Source organism: Hyalella azteca, unplaced genomic scaffold (assembly GCF_000764305.2).
Source record: "Hyalella azteca isolate HAZT.00-mixed unplaced genomic scaffold, Hazt_2.0.2 contig17480, whole genome shotgun sequence".
NCBI classification, from domain to species: Eukaryota; Metazoa; Arthropoda; class Malacostraca; order Amphipoda; family Hyalellidae; genus Hyalella; species Hyalella azteca.
The window spans coordinates 23,592-47,556 of record NW_025947262.1 but is presented as its reverse complement, the minus strand read 5'-3'; the positions used below and the strand labels follow the sequence as shown (position 1 = coordinate 47,556).

At 38.8% G+C, this 23,965-nt stretch overlaps 1 protein-coding gene across 1 annotated transcript; it reads right to left on the bottom strand.

Annotated features, from left to right (window-relative positions):
- Positions 1 to 1,567: 1,567 nt before the first annotated feature.
- On the bottom strand, positions 1,568 to 13,073 carry LOC108671031 (phosphoacetylglucosamine mutase). Its single transcript, XM_018158514.2, has 10 exons — positions 12,877 to 13,073; positions 11,665 to 11,735; positions 10,519 to 10,744; positions 9,575 to 9,703; positions 8,546 to 8,816; positions 7,332 to 7,515; positions 5,474 to 5,704; positions 4,644 to 4,810; positions 4,005 to 4,149; positions 1,568 to 3,272 (listed from the first exon to the last, which is right to left on the bottom strand). Exons 1-10 carry the CDS (start codon positions 12,969 to 12,971, stop codon positions 3,151 to 3,153), a joined length of 1,641 nt encoding a protein of 546 aa, XP_018014003.1. The 5' UTR covers positions 12,972 to 13,073; the 3' UTR covers positions 1,568 to 3,150.
- Positions 13,074 to 23,965: the final 10,892 nt, after the last annotated feature.

Genomic DNA, 23,965 nt, shown 5'->3' with positions numbered 1-23,965 from the left:
GTGGACCGATAAGTACTCACAATAATTCCCTGCCACCATGTTCCTGACCATGGGCCATGGCCACTATGGACTGGATGAATATTGCAAGATCTTTGGCTACAGTTTTGGCAATGCTTCAGTAGCAGAATTGACGCCTTCAGAAGATCTTGCCAACACATTTAGATTGTAATTCTTGCATTTAATATATTTGTCAGTCTTTGGCACAGTATTTAGAAAAAAGTAAGGTTTCTTCACTTTCTGGTACGTTGGAGTTTGGATGCATCAGGATGCAGTAAAGCTTGTCCGGAAATCGGTTACGATGAATTTGTGCCAAAAAAAATGTACCTAAACAAAATGTAGTTGCGGTCACATTAGAGCAGTCAGAGTGTCAGACTGCATCATCACATGTTCAGTTGACGCTTGCTGTATAATCGGACTATTTTTATGGTAAAATTAGGTATTTGGGTAACACATGCTGCAGGAGTATGGACTGTGGAGTGTGGGCTTTACTCTGTCTGAACTCTGAAGGAGCACCGAGCAAGAATTAGAAACTGATTTGCAGCATGCAGGCAAGAACTTGAAGAAGCTAAGAACCAAGAAGTAACCGTCTTTACAGATGCAGTCTTGTTACATGAAATTGAAAGTGCATACTGATCTAGTGATCCTACGATATACTGGTCTAGCAAGCCGGTCATAATAATTAATATACTGGTGAGTGCCGGACTGTGGTCGCCTGGTCCTAACAAAATGAAACAAATTTTCAATTCGTGAATCACATTTTCTTTGCCATGTTATATGCATTTCTACATCCGCAGATGCGGACTTAGTATAATAGGAGTCCCCATTGGGAGTCCCATTCTATTAAAATATTCGTTAGCCTTTTTAAATTCCCACGTCAGACTGATAGACATAATATAGCATTTGCTTGTTATTGAAAGTAATTATAATATTGTAGAGATTGTAAAGCTTACTTTCTGATTAAATGACACCACTTCCCCAGATTGTTTCCCAATTGATGTACGGTATTTATTTGCGCGTATCAATTGCACAAAGACTACGTTTTAATCAAAACCGAAGGCAACCGAACAAGTTTTGCAATCTGTGCGCCAGTGCATAGTTACCAATGAACTGAAATGAAATAGCTACAAATTAAAGTAAGAAGATATGCCTTAGCATCACAGAGAGACTAAGTGATAAGGAGGGACAAGTGAACAGCAACAACAACGAAGACATTCGGATAAGAGGTCGGTTATGCGAAACGTTGGTCGCTCGCACAAGAGAAAGGGAGATAAATGCAAGTAATAATACCTACATAATAGCTTAACCTAACACTGCAAACTGTAGTGAGGTGCCCTGGAACAATGCCCCAAGGAAAGGATATCCTATAGGACTTTTGACGAGCAGAGGCACACATCAGGAGACTCCGCTCCCCGAATGGTCATATACTTAAATTCTCCATCAATTACACCACCGTGTTATCAATGATTGTAATATGTATTGCATACCGTTATATTTCCATTCAATATAATATTATTAGGAATAAGACTTTAACGCAATAAATAAATTATGGCAGGATAATGAAATTACATTGGAAAATCTGCAGTTTAGAAAAGGATCTATAAAATTGCTCATAGCCGGAACTAATAATAAAGATGATTAATAAAAAATGCGATGATTAATAATAAATCACTTGACATAAGAAACACTACGCTTACAATAAAAATCAAGCAATAAACAAGACACGAGTCAGCGGGTGCGCGGTGAGTGTAGTCAATTAGGCAGGTGGTATTCAGTCGGATTACGAGCTCAAATTGGTAGTACATCTTGTATTCGACTGCGGCATTCAGTCATCGAGCACATTAATTCTTATCCGAATTGATATCGGTCAATAGCTTGCCTACACGAGGACTAGGAAAGTCATTCGTGAATGCCAGAAGCAAAGCAAATTATTGTTTACATTATCAATGACAACTTCCTTGCAAGTTCATTGAAGTGAAACGGAAGCACTCTTGCTCACTACCCTAACTTGAAAGTGATTCAATTTAAAATTACCTGTCAAGATATAAAATAGATGAGTTGAACATAAGATAACATATGAACGGAACCAAAGGCGAGAATTAACGAAGCGACTATACATTCAAAATTATAGCAAACGCATCATAACCACCAGCGTTGTATCAAGGCTTGAACAGAGAACTCCACAAACTTTATCGATGTGAAGATATTTTAACAGCCGTGGGTTGGTTTTTAATATTCATAGACATTCTAAACATTTACGATAAATTAATACATACAATTGCGCTCTATCACAGTACGATTATTTAGCTTCACTGAACATCAAAAACAACTGAATATGCTCACAGTTTCAGCATATTTTAATGATGTTTAATACTGAAATTCATGTCGGTAAACATCGAAATTGCATTAATTAGCTCGCATTTGCATTCGCTGTCATTACCAAGGACCGAAAATTAAATCGGGTATAAATAAGCTGTCCAATCAGATTCCATAAATGATGTAAAACCTTAAGAATATTAAAAGTAAACTAACACGTTCGAGAATGGCGAAAATGTTGCAAAAAATCCTCCAAAAACATTACACTAGAAAGTGTGATGGAAATTATGCCAATATGCCAACCGATAGTTACATGTGGAAAATAAACGTACAAAATTTCTATGTCCGACATAGGTTTTAAGAATGAACCACCCACCAGCTTCAAACAAGATATTTTGTTACTATCAACAAAATCTGCCTTACATATTTAAGCGTGGCGCTTAACTCACAGCGCTTTCCTTCCTACAATCTTCTATGAGCAACTGAGGAGTTGATACCTGGAACGTCTCTAAGGAACAAATTTCAGCGTCTATATAGTTTCGCATCTATAGTTTCTTAATATAAAAAATGAAACAGTCAAAGTTTTAAACAAATCATTGTCATTTCCATTATAAATATAAGTGAAACTCTAAGAAACATAACCTCTATAAAAACGACCTTAGCTACTGGAATGGAATGGAATGTAATTAAATTGCACCGCCCCTCCCCCGCCCGGCTAGGGGCGCTCGCCCATTCCCCCGCCCGGCTAGGGGCGCTCGCCCACTCAGCCCGCCCGGCTAGGGGCGCTCGCCGACTCCCCTCGCCCGGCTAGGGTCGCTCCCCCACTCCCCCGCCCGGCTAGGGTCGCTCGCCCACTCCCCCCGCCAAGTCAAAGACGAGTCTGGACACCTGCAGAGCGAGCTCCTCTACGTGGGACTGGGTGGCGGCCTCAGCGTACACACGTACCAGGTCCTCGGTACCTGACGGGGAAGATCGTGAGGACAGTAAGTTAAGCAGGGGAACCACAACACAATAAGTGCACAGGAGCTCTGGGTTGAGCCTCGTACTTTGATCTCATGTGGTCGTCTTGCCAAGACGGTGCTAGAACTGTGCGGTGCGGTCTGCTGTCGGCGTTGAGCCATTATTCTATAAGAAGTTTTTCTCTATATTATACTTTATTTGGAGTGTAGATTCCTCAAAGCTTCTAGCGCATATTTTGTGTGTTAGAAATCAACCGTAATGACATTAATACTACTACGTAATGTGATAAAATACTTTATAACATTTTCGATAAATTACTTGCCTGTTTACATGAAGAAACAGTATTTAGATTCAATGTTAAGACCTGTCTTTCCCAAATTACCAAATAAAAAAAACATTCTTCTCCGTCATTTTCCCCAAATTTTTTTCGCGATGAAAAATCTTTTTTAAAATTTCTAACCAAGGCAACGGTGGTCTCATCATTAATGCATGAGCATAACGCTGCGGCGGCCGAAAATTGCACTTTATCTTCCACATCCTGCAGTCAACCAGCAGTAACTTGGATCCATAACCAGCAAGACAACCGGACATAAATCGCCGCCAACCTCGGCATAACCCACATCCAACCTGGATCCATAACCAGCAAAAAAAATGGACTACATCCAATCTGGATCCGGATCTTGCAGCCAGCCTTCGTAAATTGCGATGCCCAGGTTAGGAAGGAGGCTCACCAGAAGGGCGTACGAAGGTGCGGGCGCGCGCATGCAGGAAGCTGGTGCTGAGCAGGTCGTCGATGGCAGGCTGCAGGGCGGCAGGCTGCGTGCACCGGCGCTCGGCGTCCGTCGTCTCGAACACAGACCGGTCAGCCACACGCACCTGCAGGTACATACTTAGATGTCATGGAGATGTCGTAAGTGTTATGTAGAAACTGATAACTCGGGTCGAGTTACCACTTAGCAAGATACTTAGAGCCGCACCTACAGGTACATACTCTGAGGTAACATCGTCGTCGTAAGTGCCCCCCAGAACCTCGTAGGGCTTAGGGTTCGAACAAGACACCAACTGAAACACCCAAAGAGTAGGGATCGCATGTCTTGTGATCACCGTATGGTGGTTGGAGTGAATCCATCTACCAGTGCATGTACTGGGAGCTCAACTTCACTTTTTTGCAAACGAACGGAAACCATTCCAACGAAATACGAATTAGATGGCCCCTATATGAATTTATTTCAAATTTTCTTCAAGGATAGAAATATGTAAACGTTGCACTGAAAACGATGTCAGAAACTTTCCACTACTGCATTAGTACGTTCTAATTCTGCATATAAAATATTCCTTCGCTGAAAATCTATGCCATGAATTGTTCAGACCGTGACGAGCTTGTTGGGCATGTCGTGGTACTGGGCGTCCCAGTCGCGCATGCCCCAGCCGCGGTGTCGCAGGATGACCTCCACCAGCAGCAGGTCCGAGATCGCGTCGCCCACCGTCTCGTTGATCAGGTCCTTTACCGCCGCTAGACGCCGCGCCGCCGGCGAGTCTGCTCATCAATCAAGCCAGATGAGCGAGTATTGAAATATTTGTTTTAGCGCTAAAGTGCTACTGAATTATTTCCATTCTCCCCAGCAAACAAAACCTGCTACTCAATTATTTTAAATCTCCCCCAAGCGAAGACTTAATGACCAACAGTTGCCGCAACTGCTCGGTTGCAAAATCATTGTAGTATAAAGTCAAGGTCTACGCCGCACTAGAATAATGAAGACATATTTAATGACTGGATATGAGAGAATAATATGAAAGAACTAAACCTATGATGAAAGATTAACAATTAAGTTCCTCAAATCAAGGGTAATCAAGAGTTCAACTTGAGCTGTGATGACAACCGGTGATGATGACACTGGCAGTGCTGAGACATCGTACTATCAAGTGCTGTTGAAACACCGCTTTTATTCCTCAACGGTATTGCATTAATCTTTTGTCAACGGCTACAGTATTCACCAGCAATGCTGTTCCTAGCTATAGACTCGATAACTAGAAATACTTGCAGTACACAAAAAGTTAACCTTTTCAGTAGTTACAAAAGATTACTATTAGTTACTATCAGTCGACAAAAGGTTAACCCTTGCAGTAGTTATAAAGACTTTCAATCAAAGGCTTAACCTTCAGAGCCCAAGACAGCTCATGAAGAGGCTACAACTCAGACCAGTGGAGGCAGCTTCTTTGATGGCAGCGCTGGCAGAGTCGGAGAAGATGACAGTGCCGTGGCCATTGGCCTCAAAATAAACCCCGATATCGAATGACAGGGCCATGTGATGCAGGTGCTTCACGCCCGTCTTGGCGAAGCCCACAGGAACCTTCAGGGAGTCGTTGACGTACGCAGTGGACGCCCCGTTGGCGTAGGCGGTCTGCACCAGGCCGAGCCGCAGCGCCAGACCTGCAGCATCACAGAAACTTGGGCACTCGTGGCGACGTAAACATTTATGGGACTAGGGATTCTATATAATAATTAAGAAAACTCGAGAATCAAGAGGACTCGAGAATCAAGAGGACTCGAGAATCAAGAGGACTCGAGAGTCTATAGGACTCGACGGCCAAGAAGCATTTAAGGGAACAACTCGATTATACACGTGGAATATATCCACTTACGAATCTCCTGCAGCATCGTGCAGAGCAGCGATTATGTATGCGCTCATCAGTGCAATACAGCGGCGGCGTAATACAGGAATGTATGTTATCATGAATCAGCTGGTAGCATTCAAGGGTAAACATGACAAAACTACGCGAAGAACACAGAGATTACAAAGCATGCGGGCAGAGGTTACTTGAAATGATCAGTATTTCTTTTAATTAAACAAGGCTATCAAGAAGTTTCAGATCTAACTCGACTAAATTGGAAGATTGCACTTAGAACAACCTATTTGCTCTCTCATTTATAAATACATAATTGAATTACAGTCCTTTCTATGGGCATTTTTAGTGAAAGTATGCCGTAATTGCTAGAAAAAACAAGCTGCGGTTAAATTTTTCCGCGAACTAAACCTACCATGGGATCCGAGCCTATATATATTTCTCAAAATAGTAATTATCTCAATCATGGGCAGCATTTCTCTCATAGTTGAGCATCTTTGGACTATTTTCGTTGAAGTTTAATGGGATTTTAATGCTTTACCTGTGAAGTTTTTAAGCCCATTGAGCTCCAGTAGCTCGACTATTCAAGTTAAGGTTACCGAATGAATGAACTTTGCTTACATTATTTGTAACCTAAAGTAATATGGTTCGTGGCGTTCAATTTTGGTGCTCTGAAACATTACATCTTGAGTTGAAGTAAAGTCGTGGCTATCTCTTGCATGGGTTTGGGTTTCTCATGTAGCTAGATTGAGTCGTCATGGTCGTAATAGTTCGGCCTAAGAACATTAGGGACTCTCACTCTGGATGCGTATTCGTATAGTTCGTTGGAGTGTGGGTAGTGTCGGACCTATTTTAGTCATTTTGAACAATGTCATTGAGGTTGGCCTCATGTTGAAGATACACTATTGTATATAAAGTTGTAATCAGTATCGCTTTCGGTTTTGAACCGCAAGCGATTTTTGATGATTGAATTAAAAACCTGTAAATAAGAAGCAGTCGTCGACACAGCAGCCCATAATAATTTCAAACTCTTTTTTTGCTACCATACTAGCTATCAGTAAATGCATAGACTACAATCTACTTGTAACTTCAAAATAACAATAAAATATTTACGTCTGCAGTTAAACCAGCGTCCCAATTTCAAATATATAATCAAAAAATATAACTCAGTAGTACTCACTGCAGAGAGTGATAGAGGGCGCATTTCTCGTCGACGAAAACGTGAAGTCACGGACACAGACGAACATGGAGAGCACAATAGTGCATTTTTTTCCATAAATGAGAAAATGCGCTAAAAAGGGAACAGCCAACGAAACATTTAGCCTCCACATCAGAAGGATATGCCAAATGCGTGGGAGATGAGCTGCACCCCAGCAGCCAGTGCCCCCAGCACCCAGTGCCCCCAGCATGCACCCAGTGCCCCCCCAACTCACCTGCCTCGGAGAGCTGTTCCTGCAGGAAGCCCACAACAAGTGTGGCGATCTTGTCGCCGTCCATGAGGTGGTAGGCGCCGAGCTCGTCTATGTAGGAGTACACGACGCGGTCCGCGTCACCGTCCACCGACACACAGCGACTGCCTGGCGTGGCCGGCACCCCGCTCGGCCAGCTCTGGCTCACCTGGGCATCAAATATTCATCAAGTTCTTATAAATATTCATCAAATTCTTATTGTCTGCTGGCTACCACGTATTTTTGGCATCTTTTATCCATTTTCAAATGCAAGTTGCTCCTTGCATATATGAGGTAAAAAATTAATATGCATGGCTAAATTAAAAGAGGAGAAATAGATATAATAATCACTACTGAAAGCTGTTTATTCCAAAACTACACAACACAACACTGCCTGCATTGGTGGCGCTAATAACATGTGATTGGTGATTGCATGTGATAACATGCAATCATATTATCAAATATCACATGATTGCATGATTGTTATCATGTTATCACATTATCGTCTCCCCTAATAACATGTGATTGTAGGAAGAGTTAGAGAGCACGCATAACAAGATTTAGCATAATCAGGATTCAAGTCAACCAGCTATTTTTTTCCATTAAACATAGTTCTGTACTGCGGTCTAGGTATGGCTAAAGGAACTTAGCAGTCGTATAACATGAGATCTCAATGGTGAATCATTGTAAGACAGTCTGGTCATCCAACAGGCAGATATTTACGGCAACACTCTCACCTCACCCGTCACTCTCCCCTCACCCGTCACTCTCCCCTCACCCGTCACTCTCCCCTCGCCCGTCTCTCTCCCCTCGCCCGTCTCTCTCCCCTCACCCGTCTCTCTCCCTTCACCAGTCACTCTCCCCTCACCCGTCACTCTCCCTTCACCAGTCACTCTCCCCTCACCCGTCACTCTCCCCTCACCCGTCTCTCTCCCCTCACCCATCACTCTCCCTTCACCCATCACTCTCCCTTCACCAGTCACTCTCCCCTCACCCGTCACTCTCCCTTCACCCATCACTCTCCCTTCACCCGTCACTCTCCCCTCTCTCTCCCCTCGCCCGTCTCTCTCCCCTCGCCCGTCTCTCTCCCCTCGCCCGTCTCTCTCCCCTCGCCCGTCACTCTCACCTCACCCGTCACTCTCACCTTACCCGTCACTCTTACCTCACCCGTCACTCTCCCCCTCACCCGTCTCTCTCACCTTAACAAAGTCTGCCCCGCAGCGATAGTTAAGAACCCCCTGGCCCTCTCCCCCATTATGAATGGTAAGCTTGAGCGCTTGGGATATTCTGGGAGCCATAATAGCCATCTGCAGGCCGCCCACGCCGTTGGCGCCGTCGAAGAGCAGGTCCTGGCAGTAGCAGGACGTGGCAGGCTGTGCGCAGGACGTGGCAGGCTGTGCGCAGGACTGCAGCTTCAGGAAAGTCTCTACCAGCTTGTCGGTGTAGCCTTCGTTGCTTGCCACGCCATAGCTGCCCAGAGAGATCATGCGCATCAAATATCAAGATGAATATTTTATTATATGCCAAATCTTTCTTTATTATATTGTACTTGTATTCTATAAGTAGTAGAACTGGTGATGGAGCTGGTCTCCGGAATGATTCTGACAAAGAGAAGGTGAATTTTCTTGTCATTTCTATGATATTCAAATTTTTCTTTGACCTGCATGCTACATTGCATTCAAGATCCACTCTCATCAAGCGCCAATACATCAGTAAATCAGTCCTTTGAAGGCTACTGTACCATAGCCTAGCCTGAGTGATGCCGTTATTACAAGCCTGATCTATTCCAATATATAGATTTATCATCTATTCCTATTATTTCTACCAGCATACAACTAAGTTCAATGGTGCACAGATGTTATAAGGCAAATTTCCCATTGCCTAGACAAAAATATACCTTATTTCTAGCGGTCTTTACAGCTCAGAGCTTGCAGCTAGCTGCTGCAAAGGCTACAGTTAAATTGTGTTGAATGGTTGACATGGGATATGAGGCAAACATAATGACCATAGAAATTATGGTCAATACATCTACATGTCCCATAGGCTTACACTTTCTCAACCTGCATCAGTTCCAGGAGACATTCTTGAAGCGTTATTATTTTTATTTGTACAAGTTCATAGATATACTAAATCAAATCACATAATTCTTAGAATACTCATTGTAAATAAAACATTAAATACTTTAAAATAACACAATGTGACAAAAAGTATGATAGCATTAATGTTACCTGGGGTCGTTGGCACAGCGGACGCGGTAGTGGAGCAAGGGTGTGGTGACCACTCCACAATCAACGACCTTACCACCCAGGGCCTCCACCCCGGACACTGCAGCGGCGTGCAGCGTATTGCTGCTTGGTCTGTGAGATAACACGCATGAATTTATTTAGCACATGTGCACTGTGGAATGCAGGACACCAACATGCTCAGGTCAGTAGCTTGACATGATACTACTGTTTGAGTGTGGATTACTGACGCAGTACACAACTCAATAATTGATGCTCCGTAATAAGAATAGATTTTCATGACGGTTAACTTGATGGTGAGATATTCAACTTTTATTGATATTTACAAAACATATTTGAAGCACATCAAAGAAAACGATTACCACATTGTGTAATTTAATTATTAACTTTTGTTTTTTGGATACCAAAATTATAGGACTGTGATTAATTCAATATCTTCTTCCAGCTAAGAAAGAGAGCATCATATTATACTTCATTAATATAGGTAAACTCTACCAGCAAATGTTTATCCAGAGACGAATCATTCAATGCCCACACATAGTTCTAATTTATTACTGGATTTCCATTAATCCACAAAATCCAAGCAGTACTACAAACACATTAGAAGCAGGGGATGTGATTCAAGGTGAGGATTTTTCTTCCTTTTATCATGAAATTGGGAATTAAAAAAAAACTTTCAGCTAAACTAACACCAAAAAACAAGGACTTCCTAATTATTTCCTGCAGCTGGTAGGTATTAATTTTATTCCTACACTTTGACAATGCAACTTTTCACCACTAATTTCAATACAGCATAGTGAAGATTCATCTTGAATTTTTTTCTAGAACAAAATCCATAAATTTTCTCGTGTAAGTTGAGAAATACACTTGCTCACTTGATTTCCCCAGTAATTCCTAGATTATTCAATGAACACATCAAGCAGCCTTACCGAGTGTCCCTGCCAATCACAACCTGAGCTGTGTGATCAGCAGTAATATGTTCCTCAGTAACAATACAGTGCAGGACGCCAGCCAGCTCATCGTCAGAAGCATTTGCAACATGTGTAGCATGAGCCTCCCATGACTCGACCATCATCTCACCGTAAGGGTCGACAAGCTTAACGCCATTGTCACAGGCAGGGTTATGAGATGCCGTGATCATCAGGCCAATGTGAGCTGCACAGAATGAATGCAGTCAAATTAATTGATTCAAGGACTAGCACAGAATCTTCATAGCAAATTCATAACTTCTCCTAATAGATGCATATAAAACATTCCTTGACTTATAAAATTTGAATGATTCTAAGCAACTTTGTACAATTATAGGCTAGCATTCTGGAGATTTCCTCCATAGATATACTAACTGCAAGTCGCACCGCTAGCCATCAGTAATCTCTGGGAGCACAGCCAGTGTCTGCACCTTAGGATAAATCACTTCCTATCACACTTTCACTACATTCCAAGCTCAGCTACAATGGCAATTTGCACAGTTACAGTTCAGGGTATACCAATATTGGGCAGTGAGCTATGGGTTTGATCCCAGCTACCTGCAATAGTTCTGGTCAGATTGGCAAGGTGGCTGGGCAGTTAAGCAACACAAAAATTGAAGCAGTTAGTTGCATGTTTGAAACCCACAACAAGGTGTGAATATTCTGCAATGTACAAAATTGGCAACACATCTAACAGCCTAATCAATGCAGACTCTGCTAAAACAGACTTCCAAATCCTCTCAGTATTTATTTTTGGTTCCCAACAACATACTTAACCCTTGATCTTTGAAGTTTGTGTTCATGAATTATTACATTCAACACATAAAGGTACCCAATAATTCTCTATTAAACCCAAGAAAATTGGATCTGTGAGGCTGTAGATTTCTAGCATTCCTGGTCATATCAATCATTTGAAAACACATTACAAGTGCAAATTCTGTATATTAGGAAAATGTAATAGGTACTTAATTGGAAACAATTATATCATAAAAATTCAATTTAATCAAATTACAGTTTTATACATGATTGCACAACTGACAACATATTATATCCTTTCCTTATGAAGGTTAAATAAAAAATATATGTGTATTCTTCCTTAAAAATTACCCTTTTTAGCTTTTGATCGGAGAGCAGCAAGCAAGCCCATCCTGAAGAGCACCGTCTCCAGGTCATCGGCTCTGAACAACCAAGAAGATTGTCAGAAAGAGTTTCAATGTCACAAAAATTAACAATCATAATTAAATTCTGACAATAAGCAAATTGATAGGACAAAGCAATAATTGAAAAAAAAAAACTGACAAGACACTAGATAATTAATACCTTTATACCTAAATGTAAATGTGACATGACATCACATATATCATTTATATGGAACAAATAGTTAAAATTAAACTCCTTTCATTTGGAATTTTTTCTTGACTATTCACTTAATTTATTCAAGTGAAAATCTGTTGAGAAAATTAAATACTACAATAATTCTACATGAAATAATAGTGAAATAATTTATTTAAAATTTCATAATTCACCCCAAGCCCCAAGGATAGTTTTTTGAAATGACAAAACCTTGATTGTCACATCAGGGTTGACAGCTGATAAGATAATCATGATAATGAGGACTTGTCAGTTGTCACTTGGCAGTGGGTCACAATGGATCAGATTTTAAATTTAATAATTGAGCCTTGAGGAATAAATTTAAATATCTCAAACTAATGTGCCTTATTTTCAAGTTTTCAGTCAATCTTGAAAGTGAAAAAAAAAATTAAATTACTGGTTAGCTTTTTAGGCAAATATATTGCTTGGTATTGGCAACTGTTGCTCAAATGATCAAGATTTTTTTTTTGCAAATCGGGGAACATATTACACATCTTACTGATTATGCCATTTTTGGAAAATTCTGGGGCATATTTATATTAGGCTATTAGCTAGTCCCTATCCAAGCCAACCTAAACCAAAAACATACACATTAATGTGTGAATCTATTAATATTAATTATTAAAATAAAATGTACCTAAATTAATTATTAATAATAATTAATAAAACATAGGCACACATTTATGTCTTTTAAATCAATGTTTTGTTTTTCGATGTTCACATTCAATCACGACATTCTGATTCTGAATGCAGACCAAATAGTCCAGAAAAAATAATAAGAAGTTCTTACATTGGTTACTTTATTTATTGCTCTGTGATAATTTGGCAAAAGGTCATCAAGTGACATTCAACCACAGTCTCGATTCATTCCTACTACTGGACTGGCCAACGAACCGAATATATAGGTCATCTTTTTAGACGGCAATGTTAAGAGATCACGTTACTCACTTCGTACGAAATCCAGCGGTTCCATATGAGAATAATTTTTGCTGGTTGTTGCTGTATTTTCCGCTGCAAGTAATCACATCGGATCTAAACTCCATCTCATTGAAATGTAATACCGTAACAAGTTACAACCGCACCACTTTATTACAGCCACTGCTCTACTGGCGCACTCGCCGCACTGATCTATCAGAGTGTCAGTTGCCGGCTGGCCGCTGGCTGACCCCATGGCTGACCCGACGTACCTGATTCAAGACTCAACAGGTTTCAAGAGAACTATTATTATCACACATGAAAAGCTACTGATGAGATGATTGTCGAGTACTCTTTTTAAGTTTTAATGCAAAAGAAGTTGAAGCTGCTTTACTATAGGAAACGGCGGTTTTTGTCGTATTTTCGAATTAGGGTGCAGATATTTTGAGATATTTTTTTTGACGACATGTAGATACGCCATCGACAATTCTACGGACCCGCCTGCGGACTCGCGCAACTGGGACACTCATAATTCCTTAAATACTTAACGGATCTGTATGAATTTTGGAATGTGAGTATTAATTATCGATACGCTGCCGCAGGAATTATTACAGATTTTTACATGAATTATTATTAGGTTAGGTTGGGTTAGGTTAGGAAATAATTCATGTAAAAATCTGTAATAATTCCTGCGGCAGTGTATCGATGATTAATACTCAAGTTCCAAAATTCATGCAGATCCGTTAAGTATTGAAGGAATTATGAGTGTCCCAGTTGCTTAAAAAATACGTTTATTGGTTTTAATTAAAAAATAATTCACGTAAAAATCTGTAATAATTCGTGCGGCAGCGTATCGCCAATTAATACTCACATTCCAAAATTCATACAGATCCGTTAAGTATTGAAGGAATTATGAGTGTCCCGGTTGCGCGAGTCCGCTGGCGGGTCCGTAGAATTGTCGATTGAGTCATGTAGATAACTGATCATGATAATGTATGATATTATAAAAAATGTTGAGCTTCAAAATTCATACCTAATGTTTATAAATATTCCCTCTAGAATCAATCATACAACGGAATATGATTTCAATAAATGTTGCCGTATGTTTAATTTGAAAAATAAACTATCGGAATGGTACTTGTACGCAACACAAGGTTTCATTGCCGAATTGAAAACCATGATGGAACCTAACCGCTTTGCCATGCATTAAGGGGACAGTGCAGGCGGCAAGTAGATCCGGCAAATGTCGGCCGCTTGGTGACTATCCGGCAAGTAAGCCTGTACACGAAGACATTATCATGGTTGAACTATGTAAGGTTTACCCACGAGAAGTTCAGTCTTTCAGTCCAGCTTTCTTGTTACGTCACGTAGATCGACAAACGTAAACAAACCCGTCATTCCCACTACGGAGTAGTTGACTGGATTGATCGTATTTCGGTGATTGGTTAATGCCCGTGACGTCACTGAGATAAGTGACGTCACAGGCGAACAACGAACTACATCCGCAAAAATGGGCTTCTGATGGGTCAACCTTATACTAGGTCAACCATGGACAGTATAACTGTATAGAGAGCCGATATCTTCTCGTTCGCGCCCGCCAGTGCGTCGTTAGAAGTCGTCGAGTGAGGTCTGTAAAAAATGGATAGTGGGATCACCTTCAACAACTCGAGTCTGCACGTTGTTTTTATACTCTTTATTATAGCCTTTATAAATGCTACGTCGGGAACAACTAAATCCTGACTAACAAGGTCTTCTTTCAGTTTCAAAATACTCGCTTATCTCTTCATTTTGCTGGGGTAACCAGCATGGTGAACATTCCACATTAATTCATATTTTTAGAATATCTAAAAGAACAATTGAATATCGTCTGGACTCCACTTTGCTGGATTCTTAGAACCATTATCGTTCAAACGAGCCATGATTCACTTGACCCAAGATACTTCACATGAGCGACACATATGCTCTCACCATGGCTGCATCAACATTACTGTCCCCTTCTCCAGCGAAAAAATCAACACATCGTTGTCCCTCTCGGCCGCGTCTCGGGCACTTGCCGGCACATGCCTCTGAAGCAGCTGAACCCCTATACACGAGGACAGTTCAAGCGGCGGATGAACTGGCGGCCAGTGCTGTCCCTGTGTACAGACACCTGTTCAGTCATTGGTTCATTTTTCGCAAACTTCAAGACAATCAGTGTCGCACATATGAGTTTGTTGTTGATATTGAAAATTTTATGCGAGACCACAACAAATGCCATCTCAACAGCTTTTTTCTTCGAACCATTTATAAAATTGAGTCCCTAGTTGTAACACTGTGATTATCGATACGCTCGCCTCATAAGGAATATGCAAAGCTACGTATTATTTCGAAAATACTTGTAATATATTCCCCAACAACCTCTTAACAACCTTTTTCAAAACGCTTTTTGCGTTTCTAAAATAATTAGTGTGAAAAATGAAGCCGGTAGAGCGACTATATGCGATAAGCTTGGCCTGAGTTTTGTTCCAACTCCCTCAATTCCGAACTGATTTGGATTGAATTAAGGGGACCTGCTACCCTAAATTGGAGGTAGCCTATAAGTATAACTCCTACAGTTATTATCCGATCATCATGAAACTTCACATACATACGTAAAATGTAAAAATAATAACATTTTACTTCTATGAATTTTTCGAAAAAATTGATAGAAAACGTGATATTCATAGAAAACGGACAAATAACGGGTACTATAGAAAATCTATTTCCCCCCACAAATATCGTCCGACAATATCGAGACACATATCATTAGATTCGTAAAGACCATACCTATCAACTCTACCATCACTTCTTTCATTTTCCCCATAGCTTTTTTTTATGCGCGTTTTTCTCATTTTTTCACTTTTTTTACCCCCTCCCCCTCTTCTCCCCCATATATAAGACGAACCATGCACAAATTCAAAAAAAGCGATGGCTAGGTCGATAGATATGGTCTTTACAAATCGAATGACACAACTCTCATTGCTGTAGCTTGAAAACTGTAGGAGGAGATAGGTTTTCCGTGACAATAAGTTGAACTTTTCTAACTTTTCAGGACGGCTCGACAAAGTCCCGTGCGCCTCGAAATAGGCACTCAATGTAGCATGGATACCAAACTGCAGGCTTCTGTAGCTTAATCCACTCAAGGATGCCAGCAGCAACTTGTAGCGCACCTCTACGTACAATGTTAGGAGGGTAACTGAGCTCAGATGCCAGATACACCAAGATATGTAGTCTTGCCGCTGTAATTTTCTTAGGTCTATTTAGTTAAGGAACTCCACCCCCCGCCCCCCACTAAAGCCCGGCCATCTGCGTCAATATTGCCGTACATGGATCGCAGTAGTATCGTTGGAAAGCTCAGATTGTCAGCTTTAAGATGAGACTAAGCATGTAACTGCAGCACAACTCAAGTAGAAACTATATTCAAAGATTTCAGCAGCTAATTACTTTATATGTAATTACTTAAAGAACTCTCCCACCCGCTTCCCTTTGAAGAGACGTCATGAACGTAAATATTGGCGTACAGCAATGGCAGTGGTACCATTGGAAAGAGCAGAATTCCAGCTTTCAGATGAGCACAAAAACCGAAAAACGCCATGATTGAAAATTTTAGGGTAGCAGGTCCCCTTAACAGGAAATTTGGCAGTTGCATTGAAGTATGTTCTCGATTTTTTTCGTTGTGTTGATTTAGCGCTCATGGATTTTAGCCACACGACTCAATATTGTCAAATCTCGACCGATTTCAACCTTAATCAACAGCTAAACTTTAGGCTAACGTTTGGCTGCGAAGAGCATTGTAAGAATTCTTCGTATTTTTTTAACGCTTAAAAGCTAAGTTTTAAATCGTGCTCCAGTTTTGGACTTAAAATTTGTAGCGCGCCCATCTAGAAGCCCCATTCGAGGGCCAAACTTCGATAAATCGAAACAGTTTTTACCACGCTAACAATAAAGCATTTTGTTCACAATGCACTGTAAAGAACGTTTTCCGCAATGCTGCATGTTTTTCTGTTCTTTTCCTGTTAATCTCTTTTATTGTTTGAGTGACATACAGACGCCTGACTTTGCCAAATCGAAACTGACCTTCCCGCTATCAACAACACAGCTTTCTGTTGACATAAAATTCATAATTGGTAATATTTTCGCCCATCACTTCCATAAGAATCGACAGAACGACCACTCCGACATTTTTTAATTAAACCAATTTCGGATTCAATTTCAATACAACCGAGAAGCGATAATTCACCACGTTCTATTTTTTATTTCAAAAGCTTTACCGCTATCTTTTACTTTGCATTGTACCGCGGCAAGCGTTATCATAATTCTTCATCGAAATGCTGTTTTTGCAAATCCCGTAAAAGTGAAGTCACCATCGAGCCGAGTTCTTCACACTTCACAGGGCCCATACTACAAGGTATTCATCCAACCCACACAAATGATTTACATAATAAATAATAATGCATCAGCAACAATACTACCTAACCAATGCTTTTAATCTCCCTTGTGCGGTAAGCGTCGTCGAAGAATTTCGTTTGCTCCGTTTCCATATAAAATGCATGGGCACTTTATCGGAATAATGGCATAAAAAAGATGAGGAAGGGGCACTGATAGTCAGAAGCTATACACAAAAAAATGTACGTTTAAAAATTACTTTTTAAAGACAACACTTCCAAAGAATCCAGTGTCTCCAATCTTACAGATGTACAATGAATTTCGCATTTAATTTTCGAATATTAAAATAAATTAATTTTTCAATTTTTTAATTATTATACTTTTTTTCAAAATCATTTATTCTATTAATTGATTCATGCATTGCCTCTGACTTCACACAAGGGTGCAAAATTTCAGGTCAGACAGGTAAAAGTGTGTCAAATATCAGTTTTAAGATTTGTAGCTGACAAAATTATTTTTCTAATTTTTTAATATTGAATTTTTTTCAAAATCATATATTTTGACATTTGATTCCTGCATTGTCTCCAACTTTACACAAGTGTGCAAAATTTCAGATCGATAGGATAAGTAGAAGTGTATTAAATTTCGATTACAAGATTTGTAGCAGACAGACAAACAAACAAACAAACAGACAAGAAGTGAAGTTAAAGAGAAGTGTTGTAAAAATAGTCGGCCAGTTGTGCTCCGGCGCTGTGAACCTCTGGCCTGTGACTGAACGGCGCTGTTGTGGTGGGCGGCGCTATGTGTCGAAAGCCATGAAGATGCCCGGCTCCGTTACGCTCGGGAAGGTATATGAATGGCACTGTGGACTTGGGCTATGCTGACCTCTAGCTATCCACCCTTTACGTATCACAATTTGATCGTTAACTCTGAGATTTTTTGAAGCCTGGAGTAGAGCTGATGTTGGAATTGAAGACGTAGATGTTCCTCGTTGTTTCGTTGCTTCAGCTCTTATAGTTGATCTCTCAAGTTGAAATTAACTTCAGTTTTGCTTTTATTTTTCGATATTAATAAAGATTGAAATTGAGCGCCATTGTTAACAAATTACAAACGTCCATCGGTACCCTGATTTTCGATTTACTAAGGCAGACGAAAAATATTGTTCTATATATTGAAATAACTAATAAGAAAATTGTCGATAAAACGAATTTTCTGGTCTTCAAAGAAATCTGCTTCAAGTAACAAATTTTTTCAACATATACAAATAGCTTCATTTGAATAAGATAGCAGAATAAGCTTGTTAAAACCTTTAAAATCTGAAGAATATTGTTCGATCTTGAAAAGTGTAATCAATAAATTCTCTGGTCATTAACCACTCGTGTTTAAATAAGTTCATATATGCAATTTGAGTGATATACTTATAGTTGAACATTTATCGTTCGGACATATTCTATTTCACATAGATTATAATAAAAACCACATTTAAAGCGCTTTTAGTGTACTTTATAGTTGGAGAATCGAGAGATACGACAAATTAAATTTTTTTATAGGAACAGAATTTAATCAAATCATAGTAAACTCTCTCAATTAAAAAATGGGATGACGTCAAAATGAGTCTAAAACGGTAGTCTGACGGGATTGAACGTCTTTTTTCAACGAAACATCCTGCATGTGAATGAAATTGGACGTCCTTGACAGGTCTTGTACAACACAAGTTGAAAAAAAACACCGAAGCAGGTCTAAGCTCAAATTGAAACATTGGAGAGCTTTTCTAAGTTATTTAACATTATGAATTAAACTAAAAAAATATCAATTCAAGATTATACTGCCTAGTCCGGGTCTCTAGGATATAAAGGCGGTCTAGGCAGTTGACGGCGTGTTAAATTCAGTAAGGTCCAAGGAAAGCTTGATATTTTCGTTGAATGTTTACTTCATAAAACCACCGTAAATCCTGCACGATCAGAATGTAATTAGAGATAGTGCAAATAGAAATGAAATCAAATTTATCATTATAAAGTTCAAAGGATATGGTTTGCTATTTTGATTACGACAGAAATCAATTTGAATACAAGTTAAAAATTTCACCGCCACTCAAATATAAGAAATGCGAGCATTCCACAGCTTGATTCAAAAGATTTCATCGCTTGAAAATCTAAGACACGAAGACATGTTAAACAAGTCTTGACAACAATAAACATGTTGATTCTCTATGCTCATGTTAACATAATAAGGTGAAATCTAATGGACAAAAGGTGGTAAACACCATGATAACTACCAGCTCAGGCTAATTCAAAACATACCGAGCTCTAAAGCAAATCATCTCAAGATATTTTTAATGCTAGTAATCTCGAGTTCTATACTGGCCACAGCCACAGGTTGGCTTAAAAATTGAACACGAAACTGGCCGCTGTATTACATTTGCAATGAAATAAGCCCTAGTCGAACACTGATTACTCACGTTGCTCTGGGGTTGCCAAAAATTGAGTTTACTACTGAGTTTGAAACATTCTTTTCTTTATTTTTCGATACCTGCTTCCTGCGCAGAAGATTTGACATATTATAGACAAAGTAACAGGTATCCTTTGATTGTGCTGAATGATCTCTTAATTAAAAAATTCAGACACGCTAGACATTCATACTGGATCCATCCAGCTGGCACTTAATAGATTGCGATCTACTACATTATGTGCCTCATTGGCACTCTTATCACTTGAATGGTTTATCATTCAAAAAAAAGAGATTCAACTTCTCTAATTTCAACAGTATGTCAAAGCTAAGTGAAATGGCAAGGTCATTAAACGTGGCTAAATTAAATGACGAGTTAATTAAACCCAAATCGGTTAAATAAACCATTTTGAAATTATTAATAACAGCTGCACAAATCTATCTCACGTTTCCTAGTCTTTTAATATCAATGAATCGATACGTATCATAAAATAGGGAATAAAATGTAAAACTTTTTGACTGCGGGTGCTGCAATATTTTTTTTTTTGTGAATTAAGAAAAAAGGATTTCCTCCAAAATTATAAATGAGAATTTAAGGTCCATTTTATCTCAAGCTTGAATTTAAATTTTCGTCCTTTTCTAGTATTTTAAGTTTGAACAGAATCATTGCGGTTTATAGGGAAGCTAAATGTAGGGTTTAATGATGTTCTCTTCTTACCAATGCCTGCCTATACTTTTGGAGTATATTATTAGAACAGAATAGGTCGTGTTCACCTCGCACAAATGCAATGACTTATTCGTGATGTTAGAAAAAAAAGAAAAAAAGAAAAGTTTTATCTTCAGGGGATAGAATCATCTTGAAATGAATTTTAGTCAACCCTCTACTTATTTCTCGTAAGTTGATTGATTCACAAAATTATCCCTGTTCAGTAAGTCGACCTGAGTTCTATTTAGAGATGAGCAATATCGTGCCACAATAAATAAATTTCCATTGCTTGTCTGCAGGCAAGTCAGATTTATATGAAGTTCTATGACGCGCTCCCGCGAATTTCCTCGAAAGGCAATAAAAAGTTTGTCAACCCACCGAGTGCATTGAACATGCATGCATGGAACATGCAACATTTGGTCGAGCAAGCACTGCATTCCCCAGTCATGACATTCTCTTTGAAATAGACTTTAAAATACACGGAATATCATAGCGTGCCGTTTCATGCATAAACTACTCTTGGTCTTGCCATAATTACTCTAAATAATTCATAGGCACTTATAACTGAGCTGGAAATAGTCTCGGGTCTTAAAATGGTAAGCGCCTAACACTTTGATTTTAAATGAACTCTCGCAAAATGCGAGCTTTGAAATTTTGCGTAGCAGGCTTTTTCGTATCCCAAATAGCATGGAAAAACAAACCGAAGTTTGATTGGATTTGCTGGGATCAAACAGCAGAAGTTACATCCTATTAAAAATGTTGGCAACGTATATTTTACTAATAAACTATATTACCAATAATATATAACTTATTTTATAGATATATAGATAAATTTTTTCGTTCGGTGAATTGTAACACTTTATCGACGCGATAACAAGTCTCAATAACAAAATAATAGGTAATTTTAGGGCTTGAAGAACAATTTGAGAATATTTTGTTGATAGTACTTTACGTTGAGAGTATGTCAGCGATGTATATAACAGCTGTGTAGAAATAACTGAATATTTGGAGTATTCTCCGTAGACTTAAGCATGCGTGAGTTTGGTATTAGGCCTTTCCCTATTCCTCTGGCGTTGGTTATTAGGCCTTTTTTCATTCATTTTCGAACAAAACGCAGGGCCTTAGTGGGCGCGACTGAGGTTGTGGGAATTTTTGAAACTGCTCTGTTGCTTCTGTGCCGTGTACATAGCTGCTATTAACACGGCTGCCAAATGCTGCTGCTGCTGCCGTTATTTAATCTCTGCCTTTCGCTGCTTTAACACTTATTATCATTCATTTTGTTTCTATATATCTGCCACTATTTCAGCTGTTGTTTCAATTCAGTTGCGGCATTTTAAAATATCATCTTTTGCTGCGTTGCTGCTTTGTTAGCTAGACAAGTAAAATTATGAAAACTAACTTAATTGTTTGTCCTTCACACGTTCATATTGTAGCTACCTGTAGTTCCCTTATCTGGTATCGCTATAATCGGATGTGATAGATATCAGGTATTAAATGTATCTAAAATTTCGCTTCGGTAACATAATGGTATAATACGTATGTGACAAATAGTTGGGATAATATAACACCGAAGATATTATGATACTCTAGGTATAATGTAATTTTTTGTGCCTTTCCCGTTCTTGGATTGACGAAAACACAATACCTTCCACAAACCATGGGCTTTTCTAAGATTTTTTTGCGACCTTTTCTTCTGAAATGTATCACAAAATATGAACAATTCTTTATTCTTCTTTCTTTCAAAGTTCTTTCTTTAACTAAAGATAGAAGATATGAGAATTTCATGTGATCTAGAGCGCAGTGTCAAAATTTAATTTAGATCTTAATGCACTGTTTGCCCCAATCTCAGGAGGCCGGACATTCCAGTTGCATTTTTCGTGGGATGTTAATGGCCGCCAGGGCAAACATTTCTCTTCAGTCTTGCCCCTGACGCCGTCCGGCGAGGTGTACTTGCTTGAGCTCCGTGCCGGTCTTCACTGCCGCCTCTGCCTTGCCCGGCCAGTGTTATAATCCAGTGATTTTAGATGCTCAAAAATTTCATATATGAAGGAAATTTAGTTCTGAAAATATGGATCATATATGCAAACTCATTATCAGAGTTACGAAAATACTTACGCAGAAAATTAGTTGTGCAAACATGGTGACATAATTGAAAACTTGTGCTTAGAGTTACGAATAATCTTAGGTAGAAATTATTGGTTCAAAAATGATATCACATATACAGACTAATGAATCAGATTCACGAAAGTTCTTATACGGAAAAGTAGTGGTTAAAAAATTATATTTAATAGCTCACAGTTAGTATAAATTAACAAGCTCACGCTTTGGCCATACCAAGACAGCTTGGATGCAACTTCAGAACAAAGTTCAGAAAGTTAAGATGATGTTGAAAATGTATGATAATATAGGCGTTAATCGTTGATAATTTCTAAGAGTAATGGTTACTCAGTTCAATTAAAAAAGTCATGAACGAACGTTATATAGTATTTTGGGTGAAGATTTATCTCCCTAAATAGCGCTGGACTGAGGAAAAAGAGTTTGAAGAAAAAGAAAGCATTCTGATTTAAACCCAAAAAAACCCGCGTATGAGTTTTTTTTCAAATTCGAATAACTATGCAATTGGGTTGACGTGAAAAGTAATCAATAATATTACTTAAACTTATTTTTATTAATTCATAAAATTTGACCTCATATCAACTTTTAATAATTGTTTTCTACCTAAGTTTCCCTACTACGGGACGCCTACGGATGGAGGCGCTTTTTCGCTATCCCTTCGAATAATCAATAGGTATAATTTCTAGTGCAACAACTATTATAATTATCATACAGCAAAAATAATTAACATAGAAATTTAAAAAATGCAAAAAGCAGCTTACATGATTTTAAATGCGTACTTTAAAATAAAAATCGAGCTTGCAGGTTAGATTATATACATCCAAATGTGAAAAAGAGCAGAGAGAAATTTGTTCAAATTTAATGTTTTGGAGGAAAGTGAAAATACGTTTTTTTATGTTCACAACAAACAAAAATTTCAGTTCTGATGGTTCAAGAGCGTGAAATATTGATAGTGAGCTGACACAAAAAAATAAACATAATTCTGGTCGTGACTAGTGAGGCTGCGGACGCAAGCACACATGTATGGATGCCGTGTTATTATATTAAAGATTTTCATGCGGTAATTAACTTGCCTGGTTTTAGACCTAACAAATAAATTAGACCTACATATTTAATAAAGAGATACTGAATGCTTAAAATTATAGTAAAGATAAAATAAACGGATTATTCAGAAATTAGAAGTAAGTTACAAAGAACCACGAAGAGATAAACCAATTTTACTTAGCTTGCCGAATTTTAAAATATATTTTTGACAATAAAATTCTCACACTATACCCGAAACGCAAAAAAAATCCTCATATCTATTCTATTCAATTTAGTGTAATTTTATTTAACTTAATGCGGGATTTGGCAGACTTAACTCTTATATAGCAAACAAACAATTTATATAGGAATTAAGCAATATAATATATACGAGATAAACCAATTCATGAAGCAAACTTTTCAACGGAG

Excerpts from the sequence above, each read along its gene's own strand:
- LOC108671031 (XM_018158514.2), bottom strand. The coding sequence starts at position 12,971 with ATGGAGTTTAGATCCGATGTGATTACTTGCAGCGGAAAATACAGCAAC. Across the intron at positions 9,704-10,518 it reads GTGATTGGCAGGGACACTCG|ACCAAGCAGCAATACGCTGC; the intron begins GTAAGGCTGCTT and ends GTTATCTCACAG. Across the intron at positions 4,811-5,473 it reads CAAAGAAGCTGCCTCCACTG|ACTCGCCGGCGGCGCGGCGT; the intron begins GTCTGAGTTGTA and ends ATTGATGAGCAG.